Source organism: Magallana gigas, chromosome 3 (genome assembly GCF_963853765.1).
Source record: "Magallana gigas chromosome 3, xbMagGiga1.1, whole genome shotgun sequence".
NCBI lineage: Eukaryota > Metazoa > Mollusca > Bivalvia > Ostreida > Ostreidae > Magallana > Magallana gigas.
In genome coordinates, this window is record NC_088855.1 from 20349674 (window position 1) to 20369325 (window position 19652).

Consider the following 19652-nt stretch of genomic DNA (forward strand, 5'->3'; position numbering starts at 1 on the left):
AGGACCTCGGTTAAAGTCTTACTCTCATCATTTATGCACAGGTTACATACACGTAAGCGTTTTGTAGATGTGTTCAAAGGTTTTCGTTGCTGCCATGGAGAGGATTAGAATAAATCAACAAAAATGGGTCGATAAAATCATTTTATTAGCAGCTTATATTGATAATACGCGATTTACAATTTAATTATTTTTCTATAAGTTATTTACAAACACCCAAAAGTTGAAACCTTCGCTTGGGATAGTTTTATGTGTCACATGAAATGCCCTCTTTGCTACACACAATAAAATGCTAATGATGGATGCAACTGAGGCTGCCACCGAAGAGATGAAAATTTTAAGCACAATGGCTTTAATATTCACCCTAATCCTCTACGTATTGGTTTTACATCTGCAATAGGGAATAAATGCACATGTACGTACTTAGTCTGAAAGTCGGTGCTTTCTCTTATTGCCAAGGCACCTTTATCTGCCGATTCTGGAATTTTAAGATGCATTTTTTTCTCTCAATAGCACGAACCGATAACCCAAATGGTTACTAATAAAGTAAAGTTATGCTGCCAATATGATGCAAGAACAATGACGTTTTCTTGAGAAAAAAAAACCCTGATATCCTTCATGATATTAACTTTATTTCGTATTGTCAATATGTAGTAGTTTGTCTCGTTCTATATATGAAACATATATTTGGAGGCCATTCCTATATCAAGACCGTGTAAAATGTTGACTTTTCGGTCACCTTTTTGTCCGCAATTTCAATATGTCAAACATTCAATTCACAGAAGTCTTCCTTAATTTCTATTAAAATTCAACACTTGCTTTTTTTTTAATAAATTCAGTAATAAAACTCATTTTGTATTCGTTTCGTTGATTTTTAAACTCTCATAGTTACATTGTAAAACCAATTCCTCTGAATTTAACTTAAATGGTTTAAAAGCCCAAAAGGGGGTGGAGATGGGGTTGTAGGTAAAGGGGTGTGGAGTGGTTTGTGTCTTTATACTTTGCACATATCCAGTTTTCTCTTAATTTTGATAGTTCTCTCTAAAAACAATACAATTTTTATCTCATAGCACCTGTTTCAGGTTTTACCTGTGTGTGAGTACTTGAGAAGTCCATTATCTACGACGAGACTCCTTGATCACCGTTCGTTTCAACTTTTCATTTATCTGAACAAAAATGTTTCTTGCCAAATTTCTACTGGAATTAGCAGCTGTGTATGTATGCTTAAGCTCTTGTATGGCACATAACGATAACACAGGTACGTCTTTTTGTACACAAACATAATATTGTTTTATTCACATTGAATTTTCTCTACATCAAATAATTCATAATGTTACAGTTTACTTGGAGAACTATTGCGATATGAAAATAAAGATAAGAACAGTACAAAACATAGCCCTGTCCGAGGACGTATTTTACCCCAGTGGATGGAAATGTCAAACCACGGTGGAAGCGCCCCCTGGTCACGTCATCTAGTTCAACTTTCATTATTTCGAAGTAGGAAGACCGTCAGTGATATACTGCACCGATGTACTGAGGATTTATGATGGTAAAACTACCCATTATTTCGGTTTTTGATTTGCTTTTATTTACAACCAGCGAAATAAGAGCCGTTGGAAGTTGGTACCAAATAAATTGGCTCAAAAAGTAAAGTTTTGATACCAGTTTTTGATTATATGTCATTGTATTCCATGACATATGACATAATAGAACTACAACTCAACATGACTCAAAGAGTAGATTTTGATACCAGTTTTTGCTTATATGTCATTGTATTCTATGACATATGACGCCATAGAAATACAACACAACACAATACTACAGAATTATAACACAGAACTACAATACCACACAAACTAGACATACATTGTACTATTATAGCGAGCGCAGCGCCGGCTAGCGAAGCGAGCTCTAAGAACCAGTGTGCGCGGGAAAAAGAACGAGCTAAACCTACAGTTCATCAAACAATTTTTTTTGTCTACGTCCCATAATGCTCTCTAATGTTTACACCCGTGGTGCTATGCCAAAAATGGCCGACCTTTAACTCGTAATTTACGGTGACTTAAAGTTTGAAGACACGTTTTGAGTACCGCATATGCTTTGGCGAGACTCAAAAGATTTGTTACATGCTTCCATACCTTCGTATTGAGTCGAGAAACGTAAACAAAGACGAACAAAGTCATGGATGACGTCACAGTGCACTCGCGCTATATTTCCCGTGATAAATTTAGAGGTGGATCAAACATCTGTAATGAGTGTACTGGCTATTTCAGTATAGTCTGCGATACCTGCCTCATTAACATATGATTTGTTTTTAATCTTTTTTTAATATAGAGATTTTATATATATTTACTAGCAAGAGCCATACTTTACTGTCATATCGATCCATTTTTAAAGTAATTGTGCATGCATGTACCGTGCAGTAGGCAGGTAAGTATATGAGTAGGGAGGAAATAAACAATAGGACATTTTGAACTATAATAAATAAAAAGGAATAAAATGAAAAAATAAACAGGTAAAAAAATTATGTAGATGTTGCATATAGTCATACCATTTAATTTAAAAGTGAGAAATTACACACCTACAAACAGGTACCCTCTTTCTCTCTCTCTCTCTCTCTCTCTCTCTCTCTCTCTCTCTCTTTCTCTGGGTAGGGGGTTGCGCTGTATGTATCATAACCATTAAAATTAGTACATTTGGCATACTCATTGTAGAGCAATACTCTCTCAAAACATTTTTGACGTTCGTTGATACCTAAATAAAACTATAAGTTGACAATGATGCAAGGTACAGTATGTGTAATTCTTGCTGCGCTCGCCAGAACGGTAGCACCGTAAAACATATTAATAGCTATAGTATCCATTCTATATGATCTACTATAATATCATCATTAACATGGAAATTATTATACCGTTGCATGCCTAACATTTCCCAAAAATTCTTTTCGTTGTATGGGGATTGGGTATGACAAACGACCCCTTCTTAATTTAAATTAATGAGATTCTAGAATAAAACACTGTATATTTTTTAAGGAGATACTACAGATACTGAGTTATCTCCCAACAAGGGTTTGTGTGGACGAATTCTTCCTCGGCCAATAGCTACAAGTGGCAACATTGCGACGTTCAAGTTCAAAAGTATGGTAGTCAGTACATGTACCAGTACTGGATTTAAGTTGACCGCCACGATCCAGAGAAGTAAGGCTTATATTATCATTTATCAGAGTTGAACAGAAAACGAAGAGAGAAAAGCTAATTATAGTTGGATTTCAACCAAGAGATATGATTTAAATTTTGAGTTTAAATAATTTTACAGAACCAGATTCCAAAATTTGTTCAGAAAACGAGTTTCAATGTCTTGATGATATCTGCATTGACAAAAAGCTAAAATGCGACCAGGAAGTCAACTGTCAAGATAATTCGGACGAGTCTGCGCAATATGCTGGTTGTGAAGGTCAGCATGCACAGATGTTCATTTTGACTCTGATAAAAAAAATTATTTTAATAGACGAACTCATGAAATCCAACACGTGTAGCTAATATCAGAAAGAGTAAATTTCAAGTTTTTATTTTCAGGAATACTCGCCAAATGGACGGATCTAAGTACTTCTGCTAGAGTTGGAATCATTGTGGGAACAGTTGTTGGGATGGGCTTAATTCTATGTTTATGTGTAACAGCTTGTATTTATTTCTCCCCACAAAAACGATATAAAAGACTAAAAGATTAAATTCAACAAATTTCAATTGTATTTATGTTCATCATTTATTACGGGTTGAACATATTGTTTTTATAACAAATATCATCAAATTATTATTTTAAAGAATCGCCAATTTAAAAAAATCACGGGAAATCATACATTTCACTCTAAATGTTCAAAAGCGTCAGTTTATTGCCAGTGGTATAAATTTAATTAATATATTCTCCCTCACTACATTTTTGTCTGAATATAAAACAACAATTATTGCATAGGCAAGCTACCCGGTAGCGTTTATTTTATTTTACACAACATATACTAACATCCATCTGTCAGCCCAAAATCACATCATTCCATTTCATCTTCCATTTTACCTTACTTAAATCACAACTAGAGAGCAAAGTTAGAGTGCCACGTCACAGCATGTTCCTACTATTTACATTACCTGATCACGTGACCCGAAACCTATTCGAGTGCGTATGAAAACCCATCATGCACATAGTTTTTAAATAAGAAAAAACGTGTTTTTTTTGAACGACTGTATCAGTACGCCCTGAGTGAATACGATTTTGTGTTGAATAAACTTTGAATCGTAGCTTAACTGATTCTATGTTCCATATGTCCATAATAATTTGCTATTAATAGTAAAGATAAGTTACAATTAAAATCTTCCTATTTACTTATCAACATTTGATGTCAGAGTAACACTCCAATACGGTTTAAAGACGATCGAAGCTTTGTTAATGCGAACACTCCCGGCCAGTTTTCAGTTATTCAGTTGCTTCAATCAGATCAGTAACATACACGTTTAGTGGCTGTCCTTCATCACTATGATGTGTATAACGCTGTGCAAACTCATATATATTGTCATCATCTGTAAAGACTGGCTGTCGTGATGTGTTAGGTACCCGACCAGATTCATTGTTCACTCTTAGTACCAATGTACTGTAGCAGGTATCCTCGTAACTACATTCACCATACAGAGGCTCTGCTGGCTCTTCACGTGCACTTGGATTTTCCCGAAGCCTTGATATATCTTCTAAATCATACACCATATTATGATGAACGCGGCATTCTGTAAAAATTTGAAAAATATATTTTAGGAACTTTTACCTTCATTTAATTTTTGTTTGTTGTTGATTGATATATAGTTGCATTGTAATTCATATATTGTGTCTGAATGCAAGAAAAGAATACAACCTTGTTTTTTTCTCATCAAACGCAACCTACAAAATGAGAAATAAAATTAAACATGAGCCATATACTAGTATCATGTATATTGATGTTTGTAATACCAAACACAGAAAGAATAAACTTCTGCATAAAAATATAATACCGGTATAACAGTCCTATTCCGAATACACTACACACAGCAGTGACACCTGCTGCTGCGATCAGAAATGAAATCTTGAAATTTGTGTCTTTGTTTGGTGTACCTGTTGTAACGGAATGTAGCTTGGTTACCAAACCTTCATCTAACCGAATTTCTATTATAAGAAAGAATCAAATAAAAAAATGTTTAGCTGGATTTCATTAACATTTGAAGTTTTAATGTAAGAGGATTTTAAATTTATTTTTGGATACAGACGGTATCTTTTCAGGCAACGGCTATAATATGACAGTGATTAAAACTATTGTTCAGTAAACTTAAACTCTCATTGGAAAAAATAGCATTAAAGGGACGAGCGCAATACGAATTATTAACATAACATTTTTATGCGTATTACAAAATTTGCGAAAATGGAAAAAAGTGTAGAATTTTTTTAATTTGCATCAGTCATAATTGTATTTTCAAAAGTTTGTTAAAAAATAAATGATATGATTTTAACGTATTCAATATTTTGCTATTTTAAGGAGATTGTGAAAAAACCCGCGAAAATAGATCATCGCGAAAATTACCGGATATACGAAATTGTCATTTTTTAACAATATATTTTAACATACAAATTAAGTAAAAGAAAATGTAGAAAATGTTAGCTAGTACATAAATGAGAAATTTAAAAACAAATAAACACGAGAATCAGTTTCTTATCTCTGATCTGTTTCAGTGACAACGCCGATTTTCTTCAGAAAAAGAAATAATGAAAGTTATTCCTGGGAAATACACATTAATTCAGCTAATACATATTTCGATAACGACTAAAAAGGAAGATAGCAGTAGATACATGTAAGACCTGAGCTTATGGATAACATACGGTTTGTAGAAGGACATTCCTCTGTATATGATGAAGATGTGACGGGAAATCAAAAGTAATCAAGGGGATATAGTATGCTTACTGTACATCAGACCTGTGCTTGTGGATAACACATCTGTTGTAGTAGGACACTCCTCAGCAAAAGGCGAATACGTCACATTCTCTAACAAGATACTAGTTCCGTTGTTCGTCACATTTAAATAATTCAAGTCCAGTCTTTGCAAACATCCACACACATGATGACAGATTTGTGTTTCATTACAACTGCATCGAATGTTGCATTTTCCCCCAAAATAATCTTTTAAACATTTTTCAGCACAGTTATACCCCCGAAAGCCGGGACTGCATTCTGTAAACATTTAACAGATTTATATTAAATCTTGATAATTTGTCTTAGTTGCTTTCATCTCATTTCATTCTGTCGAAATCCCCAATTTGTTTATTTAAACATCACATTATATAGAGGAATGTAAAAATATGATATAACGGTATCATTTATTTGATACATGTACCTACCTACACACATATCATTCTTTTCTTCAGAGTTTGAACAACATTCAATCTTTGTTTCAAGTGTTCCACTTTTGTACAAAGAAATTATAGGGAAAAATGAACAACACATTCAGAATAAATGTAAATGCTACTAGATCTGAATAGAAGCTTGGTCTGTCCAACTAGGAATATTTCTCTAACTACACTTCTGCAGATTAACAGCTAAAAAGTTTAAATCTATCACATTAAGTTTCCATGCAATGAGACTTTTTTTTCTACAATGTAGTATTAAAAGAAATAATGTGTTGAACTAGCATCGTAAAAGCATTTGCACACATAAAAGAATATTTGGAATGCTACATTATCTTAGTTTATCCTTTTAAGCAATGTTCTATTGTATGATCGACTAACATGAAGTATTTATTATCTGCCATTAATTGTTGCACTGTTTAAACAGAATGCAATTAGATCTAAGAATAGAAGTTGCGTTATCATGATAATATTAAAAATACTGATAATATTCATCATCATCATCATCATCGGCAATCGGCATAACTTAAAATCAGCAAACAAATGATCATGAACTTGTACAGTTTTGAACAAGGTAGGTAATCTTAGTTAACAGAACCTAAAATTCTCACAATTAATATTTTAGAAAGTAACACTTTACTTGTCCGTTGCCACATTCCTTTGACAGATATTTCCCCCTTTTAGAGTGGAAGTAGGTGAGACGGCAACGTACATTAACGAACAAAAAATTACAACATCCATGCCGATGAAATTACCACACAAACAATACCAAAATTATCTTGACAGTATTGATAACGTTTTATATGCATTTTACATATGCATTAACTTCCTAATTCCAATTAATAGCCCTTTTTACAGTTTTGAATATTGAAAAAGGAAATGGAATTTTATATTCTAATACTCATGAAACATACATATCAAAGTCTTTACAATATTCCAATTGATCTTTTAAGTCGAGATTACACGTTGTTTAGAAGAACCTGTCAATTTTTCCATATGTGCTGTCAATGTAGCTTAAGTTCTGATCTATTACGAATTATACTCGCTAAGTCAACGTCAAAAATATAATTAAACACTAATGAGAAATGTCTTCTTAGTTTACAAACATTAATTACAGTTGATAAATTTGTAAGCTAAATAATACCTCAAAAACCCAGATTTTGAAATACTTTCTTTCGATCGTGGTTCAAAGTGACCGTTACCCATTAAGGGAATCCTAAAGTCAAGCAGACCAGGCTTTTTACTAACTCAATAAAAGCAATTGATTTGCTTATCTATATGAAATAATCAAAATCATGTACATAAAAAGGAAGCAAATAACACATATTACACCAATTTCACTGTTTGGAGCAGGGCTTGATCTTAAGAGGCAAAAAAATATGAAATATTTTCGGGATACATTTATTTTTGTGATTCTTGATCAGGTTTTCATTAAAGTTTTTAAAGATATTAGTCCGACCGATATGAACGGCCGAGTGGTCAATCCCTCCATAAATTTTGCGCAATTGCAAGTATTTGCTCAATTACACCATTGTTAATTGCATCCTTTTATCGCAAATCCAACATGGATGTTCACGGTACGGCCGATGTTGCATTGCAATAAGTGATGGCACTTTCTAATCGGTGTGAACTTTAATTCCAATTCGGAACAAAGGTTCTGATTGTCGCATTTATATAAACCCTTCCATTTATCAAATGCATGTAGAGAACATGATGCTAACACGCGGAAACAAATGTCGGAAATATAGGTGTCCAATACGATTTATAGTTCACTTGGAGCTTTGTTAATACGAACACATCTGTAAAGCTTTATAACATATTACATGAAGCTTACACGATAATCAAGTGAATTAAGTTTACAGTTATTCAGCTGCTTCAGTCATATCAGTAATATACACGTTTGGTGGCTGTCCCTCATCACTATGATATGTATAACGATGTGCATACTCATATATATTGTCATCATCTGTAAAGACTGGCTGTCTTGATGTATTAGGTTCCCGAACAGATTCATTGTTCATTCTTAGTACCAACGTACTGTAGCATGTATCCTCGTAACTACATTCACCATACAGAGGCTCTGCTGGCTCTTCGTGTACACATGGGTTTTCCCGAATCCTTGATGTATCTTCTAAATCGTACACCAAATTGTGATGAACGCGGCATTCTGTAAAAATTTGAAAATATGTTTTTTAGGAACTTTTACCTTAATTTAATTTTTGTTTGTGGTTGATCGATTAATGATTGCATTGTAATTCATTATTGTGTCTGAATGCAAGAGAAGAAAACAGCCTTGTTTTTTCCTCATCAAGTGAAACCTACAAAATGAGAAAGAAAAATAAACATGAGGCATATATACTAGTATCATGTTCTTAATACCAAACACATGAAGAATACACTTCTGCATAAAAATATAATACCGGTATAACAGTCCTATTCCGAATACACTACAAACAACAGTGACACCTGCTGCTCCGATCAGAAATGAAATCTTGCAATTTTTGTCTTCTTTTGGTGTACCTTTCATGCGCGGATCTAGAGGGGGGGGGTCAAGGGGGTCCTAACCCCCCCCCCCCCCCCCGGAAAATGAAAATTTATGATACATTTATCACAAATATGCCTCTGACTCCCCCCCCCCCCCAATCGGCAAACGCCCCTCCCCCCCCCCCCAAACACGGATTAGGAATTTCATGACTTTGCGGATTGCCCCCCCCCCCCAGTGTACCCCCCTCCGACTTTTGTAACGAAATGTAGCTTGGTTACCCAACCTTCTTCAAACCGAATTTCTATCATAAAAAAGGATCAAATAGAAAAAACAGTTTAGCAGGATTTCATTAACATTTGAAGTTTTAATGTAAGAGGATTTTAAATTTATTTTTCGATACAGACGGTATCTTTTTAGGCAACAGCTATAATATGATAATATGTACTGTCTTTATCTTTATTTTCTTATCGGAAAAAATTGCATTAAAAGGACAAGGGCAATACGAAATATTAACCTAACATTTTTATGCGTGTCACAAAATTTGCGAAAATGGGAAAACGTGTAGAATTTTTTAATTTGCATCAGTCATAATTGCTTTTTCAAAAGATTGTTAAAAAGATAAAGGATAAATAGATCATCGCGAAAATTACCGGATATACGATATTGTCATTTTTTAACAATATATTTAAACATACAAATTAAGTAAAAGAAAATGTAGTAAATGTTAGCTAGTACATAAATGAAAAATTTAAAAACAAATAAACATGAGAATCAGTTTCCTATCTTTGATTTGTTTCAGTGACAATATAAAACCGATTTTCTTCAAAAAAAGAAATATTGACAGTTATTCCTGGGAAATACACATTAATTCAAGTAATAAATACCTCGATAACGACTAAAAAGAAAGATAGCAGTAGATAAGACCTATGCTTCTGGATAACTCATCTGTTGTAGTAGGACATTCCTCTGCATATGATGAAGATGTGACGTTCTCCATTAAAACACTGGTTCCGTTGTTCGTCACATTTGAATAATTCAAGTCCAGTCTTTGCAAACATCCACACACATGATGACAGATTTGTGTTTCATTACAACTGCATCGAATGTCGCAATTTTTCCCAAAATAATCTTTTGAACATTTTTCAGCACAGTTATATCCAAAAAAGCCGGGACTGCATTCTGTCAACATTTAACAGATGAAAAGATTTATATAAAATCTGTAAGATAATTTGTCTTAGTTGCATTCATTTTCATCGTTTAGTTATGTAATTGTTTTATTTTGTTTGGGGTGATCATGATTATATTGATAAGTTCGTTTGAAAATTCCTTCAGTTTTACTATATTTATTTAATCAAACAATATCTTGTTGTTATATTACTTAATGTACATATATTGAAAACCTCTAATTATATCAATGAAATTTTGTCGAAATCCCTTATTTGTTTATTTAAACATCACATTATATAAAGGAATGGAAAAAATGATATAAATATATAAAGCAATATGCTATAGATAAAATTTGGAGAGGGGCGTACACGTCGTTGTATATCCCCCACTTTGAGCAATAAAAAACGAACGATTTTCAGTTTCAGTTAAAATATTAATTTTTGGCTTATAAGCATTGTTTATAGTATAAATGTCATGTTGTGAGTCAAACATATGCTTTCATTCTGTAAACAAGTCAGAAATGGGTTTCCAAATAAAGATGCACAGCGTTTTATGAAAAAATCTTGATCATTTACTGTTCTAAATTGCAAATTTTAGATATGAATGGGTCTTGACTCCATCCTAAAAGTATTTTTATTTAAAGAATAAGTGTTTATTCATTTTTATTAATGATTTATTAAAATGGAGTCTGGGCCCATAATGGGTCAAAATTCGTGTTTTTCACCAAAAACACTTCACTTCTATTAAATTATTAATAATTGTCAAACAATTCAAGCTATTCACCGTACCTGTAATGTATCACCGTAGCTCAGTGGGTTTAGTGGAGGCTTGTAGAATATCCTTATCAAATGAGAGGGTGTTCGAATCTTAACCGACGTTTTAGTTAATCATTTTTTTTAATTATTATATTGTTTGAAAAAATATTAAATACGGTCTAGTTAATGATAAAAAATACGTAATGTTCATGTTCTGTACACACAATGTAGCATAAAAATAGCGCTAGATATGAGATCATGATGTTGATGTTTAGAAAATAAACTAAATTAACGAACGAGATAAGTACACAGTATAAATTTATATGTGTTAATTTGTCACTTTCAAATGTAAATTTCTTTTTATATGTATGTATGCCATTTCAACATTCGGGGGGGGGGGGGGTTTGATGTCAGGTATTGTACGCTCGTGTCCTTTGTTTCTCTAAAGGTATCATTTATCTAATACATGTACCTACCCACACACATATCATTCTTTTTCTTCAAAGTGTATACAGCATTCAATCTTTGTTACAAGTTTTCCCCTTTTAGACAAAGAAATTATAGGGGAAAATGAACAACACATTCAGAATAAATGTAAATGCTACATGTACTAGATCTGAATAGAAGCTTGGTCTTTCCAACTAGAATATTTCTCTGACTAAACTTCTGCAGATTAACAACAAAAAGTTTTAATCTATCATATTAAGTTTTCATGGACGGAGAATATTTTTTCTACAATATAGTATTAAAAAAAAACAAAAGAATATTCGAGTGCTACAGTATCATAGTTATGCCTTTAAGCAATGTTCTATTGTATGATCAACAAACACGAATTATTTACTATCTGACATTAATTGTGTTACTGTTTAAACAGAATGCAATTAGATCTAGGAATAGAAGTTACGTTATCATAATAATATTAAAGATATTGATAATTCACCTTCATGATTATCATCATCATCATCATCATCATCATCTGCATAACTTAAAATCAGCAAACAATTGATCATGAACTTGTACAGTTTTTGAAAAGGTAAGTTATCTTAATTGACAGAACCTAAAATTCTCACAATTAATATTTTAGAAAGTAACACTTTACCTGTCCGTTGTCACATTCTTTGGACAGATATTTCCCCCTTTTAGAGTGGAAGTAGGTGAGACGGCAACATACATTAACAAACAAAAAATTACAACATCCATGTCGATGAAATTACCACACAAACAATACCAAAATTATCTTGACAGTATTGATAATGTTTTATATGCATTTTACATATACATTAACTTCCTAATTCCAATTAATAGCCCTTTTGACAGTTTTGAATATTGAAACAGGAAATGTAATTCCATATTCTAATATTCATGAAACGTACATATCAAAGTCTTTACAATATGGTCTTTTAAGTCGAATTTAGAAGAAACTGTTAATTTTTCCACATGTGCTCTCAATGCAGTTTAAGTTCTGATAAATCACGAAATATACTCGCTAAGTCAACATCAAAAACATATTAAAACACCAATGAGAAACGTCTTCATAGTTTACAAAAATTAATCACAGTTGATGAGTTTTAAGCTAAATAATACAAAAAACCCAGATTTTGAAATACTTTATTTCTATCGAGGTTCAAAATGACCGTTACCCGTTAAGCCAAACCCAATGTCAAGCAGACCATGCTTTTTACTAACTCAATAAAAACAATTGATTTGCTTATTCATATGAAATAATCAAAATCATGTACATGAAAAAGAAGCCAATAACACATATTACACCAATTTCACTGTATGTTTGGAGCAGAGCTTGATCTTAAGAGGCAAAACAAAAATGTGAAATATTTTCGGGATACATTTATGTTTGTGATCTTGATTAGGTTTGCATTATTGTTTTTAAAGCGATTGTACGACCAATCTGAAAGGCGGAGTGGTCAATCCCTCCAGAAATTTTGCGCGAGTGCAAGTGTTTGCTTAGGTAGCAAGGGACAGTTTCGAATAAAGTACCCGTCAATATTTTTGTAAAATTGAGAGTTGCTGTACTTGAAGGCTTGTGAGTGTTGCTAAAATTCATGAAATGATTTTTAATGATTATCATTAGTAAGAGGGGTGTCTCTTGTTGAAATTGATATGCAATATGTAGGCCCCGTATGTTAGGTACATGAGAATCAGAAGTAAAATGCGAAACCTGCGGCTTTGACTGTTGTGCTGACTTTACACAGTGAAATTGCAAGTTACAGACGGGAGGTAAAATAACACGAAAAGTAGGTGGATGGGACATTGTAAACTATACACCGGTAAGTTTCTGACATGTGATAGTGCAGCATGCACGCGGTACGGAAGGTCAACCCTCTGCAGGGAATTAGCTGGGGGAGGTCTAAAAAGCTGAAAAATCATGAAAAATTAGCAAAATATGAAAGGGTCAAAATCTCATAAAAACCAGTATGTAGAGAATTTTACAGGTTTTGATTAGCAATTTTCTTCAGAAATTGGTGATTGGCCTCATAAAGAGTGAATTAAAGGTATTTGTGCTGAATGGGAACTGAGGAAATTCTAGTTACAGAGTTCCGAAGACATGCATCCCTTGGCTACAATGAATTGGATAAAAAAAACTGTCCCCTGCCACCTTCAAGACTACATGGTATTTTCATATTTCTCCTTTAAGTGTAATTTTGAGTGGATTTTGTACCATAAGTAATACATTTTGTGAAAATGGAATATTTTCTTGGCTATAGATGTCATGACATCATTTATTAGCTAAAATATTCAAGAGGAGTAACTCCCTCTTAAATGTGTAGAGTGACCACCACTAGAGTAAATTGGCTTAGAGAGTAGGCATTTCCTATCCTGATGACAATTAATAGGCTTAAGTTAATTACTGAGATAAGAATAAATACTTTAAAACAGTTTTTATCAATTAAATCATTAAATTTATGAATTTGCAGCCATTTTGCTGTCTGATTTTATGAAATAACATTAATCCACCTGACTTATATCACCCAATTTTTCTATAACAGCATATTTTTATTTCAAATGAACTTTACATGTAGACAAATGCAGTTATCAAAGTATACAATATGTCAAAAAACTCAAGTTTTTGCTTCTTCCTATCAAAAAATGGTATTTTAGATGTATTTACAGAATTGAAAAAGCCACCCCCTCTTTCCAATGGACTCCATAACCATTACATGTAGGATATGTAACTGTACATTTGACCTTGAAATAACATCTGCTATGATAATTACTCTTGAAATAAACAAAAAACAACATATTTTTACCCTTTTATTGTATATATGCATCAAAAATGTAGAAAAACATGTAAAATTTAAACCTTTTTCATGGAATTCTCATCCGTCCCCAGGTACCCGGGTGTGTTTGAATTTCATTTTAATTAAACGCACATGTCACACTTGTAGGTCTTACTAATTTAGCAAAGTTAAAAGGAGACTAGAAACCAGAATATATAAGATATCCACTAAATATGATTATAGGCTTAGTTTTTCATGAAAACAAGAAATCACATGTAGGGCGACATGACTTTTTTTGAATAAAAATGTTACAAATCATCCATTTACCAAAAAAGATCAATTTTAAATATCAGTGATGGTTGTTTTCAATTATGTGTAAGAAATGACTCAAGGAAACTGCCACAAGTTTCATAATATTAGGTTAAAGTGTTCAAACTAATGCTTCTTGTGAAAATCAAAAGATAGGGGGAGGGTATACATGTAAAGGGATTTCTAAGTGATGTGATGCTTTTACCATGATAAAATCAAGCAGATGCATGTACATGTAGTATTCAATAAGGTTTCTTATTTAAGGAGGTTGAACAACAGTTGACCTCTAAAAGATTAGGTAAAGATGCTTTATATATGGAGAGCCCTGTGAATCTGTGTTAAAAAGAGGGAAGTGGAAATGGTGGGTTCACTTAAATGGCCATATTTTTCTTAAACCTCAATGGAATTTGCAAAATGTGGTGTACTTTTTTTCAGAATAGCATAAGCTTTGTAATTTTAAGACAAGATGACTTTTCAGAGAATGTGAGTGTATGTTAAAGGTAGCAAGGGACAGTTTCGAATAAAGTACCCGTCAATATTTTTGTAAAATTGAGAGTTGCTGTACTTGAAGGCTTGTGAGTGTTGCTAAAATTCATGAAATGATTTTTAATGATTATCATCAGTAGGAGGGGTGTCTCTTGTTGAAATTGATATGCAATATGTAGGCCCCTTATGTTAGGTACACGAGAATCAGAAGTAAAATGCGAAACCTGCGGCTTTGACTGTTGTGCTGACTTTACACAGTGAAATTGCAAGTTACAGACGGGAGGTAAAATAACACGAAAAGTAGGTGGATGGGACATTGTAAACTATACACCGGTAAGTTTCTGACATGTGATAGTGCAGCATGCACGCGGTACGGAAGGTCAACCCTCTGCAGGGAATTAGCTGGGGGAGGTCTAAAAAGCTGAAAAATCATGAAAAATTAGCAAAATATGAAAGGGTCAAAACCAGTATGTAGAGAATTTTACAGGTTTTGATTACATGTAGCAATTTTCTTCAGAAATTGGTGATTGGCCTCATAAAGAGTGAATTAAAGGTATTTGTGCTGAATGGGAACTGAGGAAATTCTAGTTACAGAGTTCCGAAGACATGCATCCCTTGGCTACAATTAATTGGATAAAAAAAACTGTCCCCTGCCACCTTAGTTGCACCATTGTTAGTTGCATCCTTTTGTCGCAAACCCAACATGGATGTACATGCTACAACCGATGTTGAATTGCATTGAGTGATGACACTTTCTAATCGATGTTAATTTTAATTCCGATTCGGAACAAAAATTCTGATTGGTGCATTTATATAAAGCCGTCTATTTATCAAATGCATGTAGAGAACATAAAGCTTACGCATGGAAACAAATATCGGAAATATAGGACCCCAAGTAAAAATGATAATTTTTCTGAAATTTTTGCTAAAATCTGACAAAGAAATTAATAATTTGAAGAAATCAAACATTTTTATTGTTTGAACTATTATTTAGTTATTTTAGGCCAACATTGGAGTTAACTTTTCCTAACTTCTTTGAAATAAGAGCTAAATATGCCAAAATAAATCGATAGAAATATCAGAATATTGCTTAAATATGTTTTTTAGAGCATCATAAATATATCGTTATACACAAACTATCTAGAAGTTTGGTTTGCGCTAAAAATTTGGAAGCTAAAGTAACAGTACTCTAAACTTAGTGAGTTATGATAATTGTTCATTTCCTTCTTGAAAACCTTCCGCCACAAAACATAGTCCCTTACTAAACTCTGTTAAAATGTAATTTTTTATAAACAATTTTATTCAATATAGTTTATTTGGCATTGTAAAATATAAATATACGACTAGAATTAATATGTGATGCAGAATGTTCAGACTAGAGGTGGCCCAAAATGGCTACCCAAAACCTAAGGAGCGAACCTCTTTAAAATGACATAAAAGATCACGGTTTTCAAATTTCTGTTAACCATATTTTTGTAGGGAAAGCTGTTTTAAGAAACCTTAATTGAAGCAAGATTGAATTATTGTCGTCCTGTACAAGAATTGAACTGCTATATATTCGTTGTAAGAGGAATATTTCTTCTGACAAAAATTTATAACATGCAGACTTATCATACTAGCAGGCTTTGCAGCAAAATAAAATTCTAAAAAATACAGCTCATGTTGCTTTAAATATACTCTGAATCGTAGCTTAACTGGTGCTTTGTTCCATCTGTCCATAATAATTTGCTATTAGTAAAGATAAGTTATATATCTTCATATTTACTTATCAACATTTGATCTTAGAGTAACAATCCAATACGATTCATGGTCGTCTCAGAGCTTTGTTAATACGAACACAGCTGTAAAGCTGTATAGCATATTACACGATAATCAAATGAACTTAGTTTTCAGTTAATCAGCTGCTTCAGTCATACCAGTAATATACACGTTTGGTGGCGGTCCCTCATCACTATGATATGTATAACGATGTGCATACTCATATATATTGTCATCATCTGTAAAAACTGGCTGTCTTGATGTATTCGGTTCACGACCAGATTCATTGTTCACTCTTAGTACCAATGTACTGTAGCAGGTATCCTCGTAACTACATTCACCATACAGAGGCTCTGCTGGCTCTTCGTGTACACTTGGGTTTTCCCGAATCCTTGATGTATCTTCTAAATCGTACACCATATTGTGATGAACGCGACATTCTGTGAAAATTTTAAGATATTTGTTAGAAACGTTTATCTTTTTATGACTTTGTGCTTGAAGATTAGAATTTAATTAATCAATTTATTAATAAATGTGTCATGAGCAAGAGAGGAGATAGAATTAATATCATGATTCACAACCTGCTTTATTTCTCCCCAAGTGCAACCTACAAAAGGCGTAATATATGTGATTCTCAGACTGATACCGACATTATGCAAGTGAATATTCAATAAATCAAATACAGCAAGAACATAATTTTATATTTAAAAAACCCCTTATTACCGATATAACAGTCCTATTCCGAATACAATACATACACCAGTGACAATTGCTGCTCCAATAAGAAATGCTATTCTAGAATTTGATTCCGGGGAATGTATTCCGATAGCAGACTGTGAATCCCTTGTAGTATCTGTAAATACATGTAGAAAACTATCATTTGAATTTATGATAAAACGCAATTTTTAACTCTTTTTTTTTTTACACCTACCTTATATTTATTATTGTTTGGTATTGACTATGAGGACACTGATCCAATCATTGTTCAGAGAACTTCCGCTCTGATTTTCATAAAAACGAGCGCCACACGAATTATTAACGTAACACAGAGTAAAAGTAATTCAGTTTTTGGTTTACCTATTGCTATTTAAAATCCAACAGACAAACTAGGCAAAAAGTTATAGTAGATGTTTAGTAAGTATAAAAATTAGTTATTTATAACAACAATCACAAGATCCAATTTTCTATCTCAAATTTGTGTGGGTGGCAATAAAACAAATGTTTTTTGCAATTTTTATTACAGTGATTACTGGGAAATCAAAAGTAATCAAGGTGATATAGTATGCTTACTGTACATCAGACCTGTGGTTGTGGATAACACATCTGTTGTAGTAGGACACTCCTCAGCAAAAGGCGAATACGTCACATTCTCTAAAAAGATACTAGTACCGTTGTTTGTTATATTTGAAATATCCAAGTCCAGTCGTTGCAAGCATCCACACACATGATGACAAATCTGCGTTTCATTACAGCTGCATTTTGTCAAGCATCTTTTTCCATAAAAATTCTCCGGACACCTGTTAGTACAATTCCATCCCAAAAAGCCGGGACTGCATTCTGAAAGCAATTACATTTTAGCAAGTGCAATGACTGCTATGAAATAATAAATGAATTGTTTTGGATATGATAAACGTTGTCATTTCAAATATCACCGTACCCATTAAGATATGTTACGAATTTGTATTGTTTAGGTTTGATATTTTACAGTAATACGTTCGTATGATGATTCCTTCTGTTATTATGTTAACTTTTAATTTATCTTTATCTTTTTGTTATTTTAGACAACATCTATACTTAAAGAGATAGTCTTTAAAATATACCTTGCTATTAAATTGCATTAGGCATTGTTATGATAAAATATTTTCCTCTAAAGAACCATTTTATCTAATACATGTACCTACCTACACACATATTATTCTTTTCTTCAAAGTTTGAACAGCATACCTCCTTTGCTTCCAGTTCTCCACTTTTGATAAATATATAAAAAAAAAAAATAAATGAACCACACAGTTAGAATAAAGGTGAATACTGCTAGAATTGAAACTTGATCTGTCAACTTAGGATATCAAGAAAAGTTTCTTCATCTATATTTTAGCGATTAACAACAAAACAACAAAACAGATATACTAGAAATCTGAATTTGTTTTCCATTTCTTAACAATGTAGAATTTAAAGAAATGATCTGTTGAACTAGCATTGTAATAGACATTTACACATACAAATTATTCAGAGTGTTATATTATATTACATTAGCATTTAAAGCATTGTTCCATTGCATGACTAACATGAATTATTTACTATTTGACAATAATTGTTGTACAGTTCAAACAGAATATAATTCAATTAAAGAGCAATTGAGTTATCATGGTAATCATGATCTTCATGATCATCATCTGTATAAGTTAAAATCAGCAAACATTAGAATTGAAACAAGTAATAGCTTTCCAAAAAGCTAGCCTGACTAAACAAAATTATTCACTGGAAGCATGCATGTATCAATTAGGCTTTCTTATCAGTAATGAATTTCTTAATTTTCGATTATTTTATTAATTCATTTTTTTAGGAATGTATACATATCATATAAGTGCATGTAAGCTTGAAAGCTGGAGATTAAATAGTCATTTTTTTTTAAAAATTGTATTTGTTATATTAAGATGCAAAATCAACTAAAAGGCTTTTTTTAAAATTTCCAACCATATAAAATATGAAAGGGTATACAAACACGTTTTGTTTTTGAATGTGTGTGGGGCAGCTTCATCAAAATCATCTTGACAAGCAATTAAAAAAGGGTGAATTCTCAAATTCATGAAAAAAAAACCTAACTGTAACTTCAATTCCTTATTTGCAGTTTCATTTATTACATGCTCCTACGTACAAAAGTGGAGGGGAAACTCCATGATATTTCAATTTATTATATAAATTTAAGAAAAGTGCCTGCTGCAAAAAAAGTGGAGAGGGGGAAGCAGTCCTCCCGTCATCCAAACCCCCGATGCTACGTGCCTGTGATGTTTACAGAGCACGGTGTGCTCTGTGGTATTCGCATGATCC

General features: G+C 32.7%; 2 protein-coding genes and 1 pseudogene across 2 annotated transcripts; 1 reads left to right on the plus strand and 2 right to left on the minus strand.

Moving 5' to 3' along the window:
- The first annotated feature begins 1127 nt into the window (after nucleotides 1-1127).
- Nucleotides 1128-3785, plus strand: LOC136273322 (low-density lipoprotein receptor-related protein 12-like; annotated as a pseudogene).
- A 34-nt stretch (nucleotides 3786-3819) lies between these two features.
- On the minus strand, nucleotides 3820-8560 carry LOC136273697 (uncharacterized). Its single transcript, XM_066078824.1, has 6 exons — nucleotides 7049-8560; nucleotides 6403-6467; nucleotides 5969-6235; nucleotides 5028-5178; nucleotides 4892-4917; nucleotides 3820-4766 (listed from the first exon to the last, which is right to left on the minus strand). Exons 1-6 carry the CDS (start codon nucleotides 7147-7149, stop codon nucleotides 4462-4464), a joined length of 915 nt encoding a protein of 304 aa, XP_065934896.1. The 5' UTR covers nucleotides 7150-8560; the 3' UTR covers nucleotides 3820-4461.
- Nucleotides 8561-16075: 7515 nt separating this feature from the next.
- LOC117692620 (uncharacterized) lies at nucleotides 16076-18103 on the minus strand. Its single transcript, XM_066078825.1, has 4 exons — nucleotides 17895-18103; nucleotides 17328-17457; nucleotides 17186-17211; nucleotides 16076-17044 (listed from the first exon to the last, which is right to left on the minus strand). The coding sequence occupies exons 1-4, from the start codon at nucleotides 17899-17901 to the stop codon at nucleotides 16740-16742; spliced, it is 468 nt and encodes a 155-aa protein (XP_065934897.1). The 5' UTR covers nucleotides 17902-18103; the 3' UTR covers nucleotides 16076-16739.
- Between the last annotated feature and the right edge of the window lie 1549 nt (nucleotides 18104-19652).

What these genes read in the sequence shown, in the direction of transcription:
- LOC136273697 (XM_066078824.1), bottom strand. Translation starts at nt 7,149, where the DNA reads ATGGATGTTGTAATTTTTTGTTCGTTAATGTACGTTGCCGTCTCACCT. An exon ending in GGAATAGGACTGTTATACCG is followed by an intron (nt 4,918 to 5,027) that starts GTATTATATTTT and finishes CTCATTTTGTAG; the next exon opens with GTTGCGTTTGATGAGAAAAA. An exon ending in TTTGATGAGAAAAAAACAAG is followed by an intron (nt 4,767 to 4,891) that starts GTTGTATTCTTT and finishes AAATTTTTACAG; the next exon opens with AATGCCGCGTTCATCATAAT.
- LOC117692620 (XM_066078825.1), bottom strand. An exon ending in GGAATAGGACTGTTATATCG is followed by an intron (nt 17,212 to 17,327) that starts GTAATAAGGGGT and finishes CGCCTTTTGTAG; the next exon opens with GTTGCACTTGGGGAGAAATA. An exon ending in CTTGGGGAGAAATAAAGCAG is followed by an intron (nt 17,045 to 17,185) that starts GTTGTGAATCAT and finishes AAATTTTCACAG; the next exon opens with AATGTCGCGTTCATCACAAT.